Raw genomic sequence first — 8,322 nt, forward strand, 5'->3', positions numbered from 1 at the left:
CTTACATTCATGCTGGACAATCCCTCTCAACCCCTGCACATGACGGTGAGGGTGTCACAAAGCTCCTTCAGCACCAGATTGCTACATCCAGCATGTAAGAAGGAACGCTTCGGCAAATCCTTCGTTCTCTCTGCCAGGGCTGGAGTGGGATCAAAAAATGCCAGGCACATGTCCTGCAGCTCATGACTGCAAGGACACTCTGCTTCCTTTGAACTCATTTTTGACTCATTGTAATAAACATAATTCTTTTCTAATTCAAATTTTTAGCCAAAATAATTTGCTTAGTAGGTGTTGCTAAGCCAGATGTCACTTGAACCCTGCCTAATGGTAATTGAATGGCAATGGGAATTACACAGGCATGTCCCAAAAGATGATAAGACAAAGTACAAGGGGTACAACTGGGGAGGGGGGGATCTATGTTTTATTTAGATTTGAATAAAAAAAATGGCTTGTCCATAATTATTAATGCCCTTCTCAATAGTCAATGAAAAAGCCTTTATTGGCTTTAACAGCATTAGAACATAAGAAATTTACAAATGAGAGGAGGCCCATCAAGGTCATTTGGGGAGAACTTAACTAATAGCTCAGAGTTGTTAAAATCTTATCTAGCTCTGATTTAAAGGATCCAGGGTTTTAGCTTCCGCTACACTAGCAGGAAGACTATTCCATACTCCAACTACACGCTGTGTAAATAAATGCTACCTCAAATTCATTTTAAAATGTTCTCCCGCTAATTTCCACTTATGGCCACGAGTTCTAATATTTAAACTAATACTGAAATAGCCATTTGGCTGAACAGCATCCAGACCCGTTAGAATCTTATATACCTGGACAGGGCTGGACTGGGACCAAAAAATGGCCCCGGCATTTTTTGGTCATGGCGGCCCACTATGATTATTTATACGATATGCGAAAGCACATGACATACCAGAGGATATATGTGTACATTGTGTGATTTCAAAAATTAAAATAAAGTGCAGCAGCTTACAAGGAAATTACCAATTACCAAGCTCACATCCCGAAATATGTAGTCTAACAAAACGCAGTTTAAAGAAGGTAGCCTACCTGGCGAAATTGCAAACAAACAAATTAAAAGGTCCACGGCATATAATCGGGCCATATCCAACAAAAAGCTGTTTTTAAGAACGCAGCCTACATGGTGAAATTGAATTACTTTCTGGACCAACATACGCAACAGTCGTCAGACGGACGAGGACGTTAGGTTTTTAGCCTTTAGACCCTACCCATCATGCACTGCAGTTTTTTTGCAAATCCCCCAAACAGAAAACCATTACATACAAAAGGAACAGCTTAGTTTGACTTCAAAACATTACTATGTATTATATTTTAAGTATGTCGTAGGGATTTTACAGTTTATTATTTTTTTATTAAAAATTACACCATTTGCCCACCATACTAAGAATGTATAGAACTAATGAAAGATATATAAAATCGCAAGTCACACGAAAAATTCAACTTAGGTGCTTTTACCTGTCAACAACTTAAGTGAGATTATACCAATATAATTATGTTTTTATTTAATATATTTTGTGTGTAGGATTGGAAAATGAGAGGTTTTACAGCCACTAGATGGTAGTGAACTTGATTTAATTAGCGACTGGGCTGATACTTGGCAGATGAAATTTTACAGATAAATGTAAGGTAATCCATGCAGGGAGCAGAAATATAAAGTACAGATATTTTATGGGTTCCACTGAAATAAGGGTAGCTGATTACGAGAAAGATCTCGGTGTGTATGTTGATGCTTCCATGTCCCACTCTCGCCAGTGTGGGGAAGCAATAAAAAAGGCCAATAGAATGTTTGGTTATATCTCTAGGTGTGTGGAGTTTAAGTCAAGGGAGGTGATGTTACATTTATATAATTCCTTGGTAAGACCCCACCTTGAATATTGTGTGCAGGTTTGGTCACCATACCTTAAGAAGGACATTGCTGCCTTGTAAAAGGTGCAATGTAGGGCTACGAGAATGATTCCTGGTCTTTGAGGAATGTCTTATGAGGAGAGGTTAGCTGAGCTGTATCTGTTTAGCCTTGAGCAAAGGAGACTAAGGGGGGACATGATCCAGGTCTATAATATTCTAATAGGTCTGGATGCTGTTCAGCCAAATGGCTATTTCAATATTAGTCTAAATACTAGAACTGGTGGCCATAAGTGGAAATTAGCGGGAGAACACTTTAAAACAAATTTGAGGAAGCACTTCTTTACACAGCGTGTAGTTAGAGTATGGAATAGTCTTCCTACTAGTGTAGCGGAAGCTAAAACCCTGGGTTCCTTTAAATCAGAGCTAGATAAGATTTGAACAACTCTGAGCTATTAGTTAAGTTCTCCCCAAACGAGCTTGATGGGCCGAATGGCCTCCTCTCATTTGTAAATTTCTTATGTTCTTATGTTCCTCTGCAGCTACATTAGGTGCTGTATAACAAACCCCGACAATTAGGCCATTTAAGTTTTTAGCATCTAGTTGTATCCATACAGCATCTGTACTTTTATTTTTATCAGTGAGCTCCCTTGCCTGTAAGTTGTCTTTTACGTATACTGCAACACCACCTCCCTTCTTGCCTATCCAATCTCTACGGAACAACGTGTAACCATCCATATTATATTATTCTCCATCATTGTCACTCATTCATGTTTCCATTATTCCTATAATCTCGTAAGTGTCTGATGAAATTAAAGCCTCTAAATCATGAATTTTGTTTCTAATACTGCTAGCGTTTAAATACAGACCACAAAGGGTAGGCCTTTGACAGTGCCCACTTTTAATATTGATTGTGGCTTTCTGTCTCTCTCCACCTATATTCTTAACTAACCAAATTTTAAATATATATTGTGTGTATACATAGTATATGTACATATTTTATACTCGGATTATATTTTATGCCTCGGATCCTATTTAATTCTAAGATTTACTATGCATCTGCTTGCGCATTCCAAACTAAATCTCATTGTACTTACAATGACAATAAAATATCTTTTTGTCCTGGGTCCCGGTCCCTGTCCCCCTCTGGTCTTGTATTCTAGCATCTGGTTTGTCGTTTTTTTCCGCTGGTGTGAGTTTCCCTCATCCGTCCGCCTAGTATAGATCCCCTCTCTGGCCGATCTCGCATGCCCGGAGTGCATGCGTGGGGGAGGGTTCTGTGACACCCCGCAGTCCTTGCCTCTCATTTCAGCCCCTGTGTGGATGATCCCAGGTGCCTCTCGTTTACTCCCTCATCTGTTATGTATTTAAGTGCCTCCTCATCCTGAGCTCCCCAGTCTGCTCATTGTATTCTTATGTGTGTGATGTTATGTTATGTTCTTGCTGCCTGCCTGTGCTCCCTGGTCTGCCCTGTGTTACAGTCTGATCATGCGTACCCTGTTTTTGGCCCCCTGTGCTCCTTTTCCTTTCGCCTTAATCGCCGTTTTGTCTAAATAAAGCCCCTTTTGATTTTCCCCATGTTTCTTCCCGCTATGTGACAATCTCTCTGCCGGCCACAGAATTTGAATCCGTGACCTTCTGATCACAAGTACAGCATCCTCACCCACTGTACCACAACCGAGTCTGATAACAGCGCCATCAGGCAACACATTAACAAAAAATCTTTTTACCTCCTGTACAAGCTGTTTAAAGTCTATTCAGAAATTGAAAGTTATGCAACAAATAGCAAGATTGCCATTAACTTTACTACTAACTTTATATTTTGTGTTCAAAACGTCAGTCATAAGATGAAACTGTATAAATTTAAATGTCAATCAAAAATCTAAACTTTTTATATCTAAAATGCAAAAACGACGTGTACATAGGGTAACCACAATGACTTGCTTTAATATTAGATGCAATTAACCTATCAAAAGGTGAATTTAATTTGTAAAACTACATTTAAGATATAGAAAGGCAATACTCATTACTAATATGGGGAACAGCCTATCAGGATCACAAATATTATTATTATTTATTTTTGATATATAGTGCGTCGCGGGCCGTTGCCATGGATACAGTTGCGGGATTCGAACATCACCTGTGGCAAAGAGCACTGAGGAAACATTTACCTGCGCAGAGATTGCAAAAGATTGAGAGAACGACATTTGAGCGAAACAACGACATTTGAGCGAAACAACATCTACAAGAAGAAGATACAGATCAGTGAGGTTGAGCGGGATTCCCTGCGATCACCAAAAGGTACAGTGATCATCTCTGAAAGCGCCTCGCTTCGCTGGGGTCAGCTCTACAAAGTGGGGCGCGTTTGGTTCCTACCGCCTGCCCGGTGCCCGTATTCGTTATTTTGCTCTTTTTAAAAAATCAGTGTAAAGAGTAAAGTGTTTAAAGGTTTTATTAATGAGAAATTAGATCCTTTCATCCAAATCGAGTGTTTAATACAAAAATTACTCAGTCAAATACTCCGTTTCGTCAAAGTTTTCATGTCATTTTTTTTACTTCAAGACCGTCAGAAAGAAGAAAACTAAACATTCTTTCACAACAAGCTCCTTGCAGTTAAAGTAAGCTTTCAGCAATGTGTTCTTTATGTCATGTCATAATATTCATCTGAAGGTTGAGCTTAATTAGCGCGAAATTCGAGGTTTACTACGTATATTGCTACACCATAGTATTACGTTTAGTCAGCGCGGGAAAAAAAACCCAACATATTTGTCTCCAATTTAAATACAAACATTTTGTAATAGGGGATGTTAGCCAGTTAGCTGCACCACGTGACTCACCTGCTTTACAACCCAAGCCGGCATTAGAACACAGGTCGGCTAACACCTTGTCAGTGCGCCCCCTAACGGAGTTACCCCACTGCCTCCGCGCTGCTCCGCAGGGATGGCGAGGTGCGCGCACTTCAGGCGCCAGCACCTCATTCAGCAGGAGGCACAAGATCCGTCCAGGCAAGACTGCAGCGGCCCAGAGCAGCAGGAGGAATCCCTGACATGCTGGGGTCCCTCCATCATCGTGGAGCAGCAGGAAATGGCTGCTTTCTTCACACTGCTAGGTGGGTTAGATTAGTTCCAGCGTGAGGAAGAGCTTTAAATTATCTTTTAAATCTGCTTTTATGTAATGAAAATATAACATCAAAATAAAATGCATTTCATTACAAGTACAGTATATGTGCCTGCTTTATGTATACTGGATGAATTCAAATATTGAAAAAAATGTATGTAGTACTAAAATTATTTCATGATGCCCTCAGATGATGATCTGATCCAGGATTTCCTCTGCATGGACTCCTGCTATAAGATGACTGACAAGGTAACTTTAATGCATTGGTTTTGCTACATTAATCACTGTAAGTAAAGCAGAGACGACTTTATCCATCCCTTTGCTCTTCATCTCAGTACCTTCTGGCGATGACCTTCGTTTACTTCAGGAGAGCTCACTTCACTCCTAGTGAGCAGACGAGGATGAACTTCTTCATCGCCCTGTAAGTGACGGCATGCTATGGTGGGCAATATAGATGAATGTTAAAATAATAAGAAAAACAATTTCCTCCATCAGCATGAGGATAAGTCTTGGATGAAACTGTTGGAGGTCAGCCAGCTAATGGATCTTGGAATAGTGAATTCTTCCTCTCCCCAGCTATCTTGCTAACATGATGGAGGAGGAAGAGATGGGAACCAGGTTCGAGATCTTCCCCTGGGCCTTGGGTGAAACCTGGAGAAGTCAGTTTCCCACCTTCCTCAAGAAGAAGGACCAGCTCTGGGCACGGATGGAGTACAGGACTGCTGTCAGCCCCCGCTGCTGTGAGGAGGTACAGTATGTTGTCTGATCTTTAATACAAGTAAATGACATTAATCTTCAGCCACCATGAGGCTTGAAATGTCTCAGAGCAGAGGGAAGGGTTTCTCATCATTAATGACCTTTTCTGTCTTACTGTAACTTAAGCTAAGCTAAGGGCTGTTTGCTCACTGTTGTCTTTGGGGGCAGATACCAAATGACTGTTATCATAAGTGGTGTTTGTTGCTGGTGTCGCAGTGAGTCACGTTCTGCCATCTGATCCATGTATGTCCGTGTCCCCATGCAGGTGATGGCCATCGTACCCTCCCACTCTCTGTGGAAGCGGGAGCGCCCCGAACATCACAGCGGGGCTCAGCGGCACTACGGCAGGGAGGGCCTTCAGCGGCCCCGGGGCCCATCTGCTGCACCCATCGCCTGCACGCTCTGCGACAGGAGGACCACCCAGGAACCTTGTGCTTCTGAGCACGCAGGGAGCCCAGAGTGTAAGTATGAGCTCTAAATGCCAGTTTTTCTGTAGTGCATAATCTGTCAGTTTTTATGCACTGCAACTTGATCCAGTTATTTTCTTTTAGATTTACATTAGTCTTCCCAGAATTGTTGTCACTGAGCACTGTTCTTAAATTTTATTAAAAAGTTACATTTTACGTTCATTGTACATTTTGCAATCCATCTATTGGTTCATTGAGATTTTCCCCAGTTCCTTGTTCGCTGTCTTGTGTGGACCTCTCAGCCATTAATGAGCCTATTACATTTTACTGAAACATAGAGAGCAGAGCTACAGGTCAAAGTCTTAGCTCAGTCTAGCAGGCCTAGAGACACTTAGCATCAGTATTTACTGTTGTCTGCTACGTTTTTCAGCCAGCGCACAAGGCGGAGAAGCAGAAGAGGATGGAGCCCTGGTCCGGATCAATGAAGAGTAGGTTCTTCTTGGGTAGAATGAAAACCTGCACACACAGCCTAATCGTGTGCTTTAATTCATTACTCCTACAGATGTGCTATACTGAGTATTTCAGGTATTTCGTGGTTCTTCATTCCTGCATCACATGTATTCTATTCCAGCACATTAACTGTAAATCACAATACCTTGTTTGGAAATGATGGTCTTTGGCGCCAATTATGGTAACATCAAGACATCTGTGCAATTAAGAGCAGAAACTTCTAGCTATTAATGGTGATCCTTCTCTCTCTCAGAAGAAGAGGCTCAAAAAGAACATGGGATGGACAGCTGAAGGACCACAGTTGCTGCCCAGATCCACTGGAAGGTCCAAGTCATCCTGACCCTAGAGGAAGGCCTCAGGACCTTGGATTTCCCTCTGGGGGTAAGATGTCATATTAAATTTTATATTAAGTGGTTAAAATGGGTGGATGAAATTGACTGAAGGTGCAGGTTGCAAAAACGACAGGAAGTTAAATGTACAGATGAAATGTATGCTAACGATTGCCTTCCTGTATATGCTAATGCCGGACGGTCCACCCTTTTGGTCTTGCAGCACACGTTGGAGCCCTCGTTCCATGCTGGATCGTCGTGCAGCCGGGATTTTATATGATACAGGTGAGGCACAAAAGTACAACGTTTTCAGTAAGAGTTTGATACTTATTAATGTGCGATACAAAAAATGGATAGTTTCACTTATTGCCCAGGAAACCTCATTTGTAAATAATGATATTTTTTTGCAGCACACTGTGTAACAGGTGTCACGTTTTCGGATTTCTCTGTGAGTGTCCTGCTTTCTGTTTTGCAGCCCCATTTCTGGATCCCTGCTTCCTGGCCTGGGCTTCCAGCTCCTCAACCGTGAGTATGCTTCTGTCTATGACAACCTTAACCCCAGATCTTAAGCATAATTTTATTTTTTTAAATTAAAGTTACAGTGTAAAGATATTCAGTCTCAGTGTGGCCACTCTGATCTCACTCACCCTAGTTTTTTTTTTTTAGTTTTTTTAATTGTAGTCATAGATTTTTATAAAATTGAGTCCTCTCCCAGGTGGGGAGGTGCACTTCGTGTTGGGCAGTGTCGGGGGGGTGGGGGGGGGGATGGGCAGTGTGCCGGGATGCTGCGGAGGGTGGCAATCCTTCCTGCCAGGGGGTGGGCTTGGGGGGCTGGGGCCCCTCTGGCGTGTGGGGGCCCTCCGCCGGGGGGGGGGCGGTGGGCTCCCGGTTGATGGGGCCCTTTGGCCCTGGACCCGCTTGCCTTTTTTTATAATATATATAACCACGGTACCAGGGTGGCTTAGTTCAGAGTGGCCACACTGGGATTGAATATCTTTACACTTACACTAAATTTAAAATAAAGTTGTCCTCCGAAGAGGGGGGGGCTGGTGGTGGGCAAAAAACAAAAAAAAACAGCTTTTTCCCCCAAGTAGTTCTACTGTTGAACAGTCTGGCCCCTCCCAGGCTAAGACTGGATTTTCTCTGGGTCTGGGGTTTTCCCGTCCTTGGTTGCTAGTTGTGGTCCCATCAGGCATGGTGGGGCGGGACTCTTCCGGTCTGCGCCTGGGGGGGGGGATCCCTGCTGCCAGGCTGCCTGTGGCGCCCCTGAGCACCCTGGTTGGCCGCCCCTGCCGGCTGTGCGGGGTCGGGGATGGGGACTAATC

General features: G+C 42.8%; 1 protein-coding gene across 1 annotated transcript; it reads left to right on the top strand.

Annotated features, from left to right (window-relative positions):
- The first annotated feature begins 4,078 nt into the window (after positions 1–4,078).
- LOC140581307 (speedy protein A-like) lies at positions 4,079–7,729 on the top strand. Its single transcript, XM_072703530.1, has 10 exons — positions 4,079–4,179; positions 4,817–4,987; positions 5,186–5,244; positions 5,331–5,416; positions 5,572–5,743; positions 6,017–6,212; positions 6,589–6,646; positions 6,922–7,049; positions 7,221–7,282; positions 7,473–7,729. Exons 2-10 carry the CDS (start codon positions 4,819–4,821, stop codon positions 7,524–7,526), a joined length of 984 nt encoding a protein of 327 aa, XP_072559631.1. The 5' UTR covers positions 4,079–4,179; positions 4,817–4,818; the 3' UTR covers positions 7,527–7,729.
- Positions 7,730–8,322: the final 593 nt, after the last annotated feature.

Source organism: Paramormyrops kingsleyae, chromosome 20, assembly GCF_048594095.1.
Source record: "Paramormyrops kingsleyae isolate MSU_618 chromosome 20, PKINGS_0.4, whole genome shotgun sequence".
In the NCBI taxonomy this organism is placed as follows: domain Eukaryota; kingdom Metazoa; phylum Chordata; class Actinopteri; order Osteoglossiformes; family Mormyridae; genus Paramormyrops; species Paramormyrops kingsleyae.

Coding starts and splice junctions, on each gene's coding strand:
- LOC140581307 (XM_072703530.1), top strand. CDS start 4,819: ATGGCGAGGTGCGCGCACTTCAGGCGCCAGCACCTCATTCAGCAGGAG. Junction 4,988..5,185: donor TGCTTTCTTCACACTGCTAG/GTGGGTTAGATT, acceptor TGATGCCCTCAG/ATGATGATCTGATCCAGGAT. Junction 7,283..7,472: donor CGGGATTTTATATGATACAG/GTGAGGCACAAA, acceptor TCTGTTTTGCAG/CCCCATTTCTGGATCCCTGC.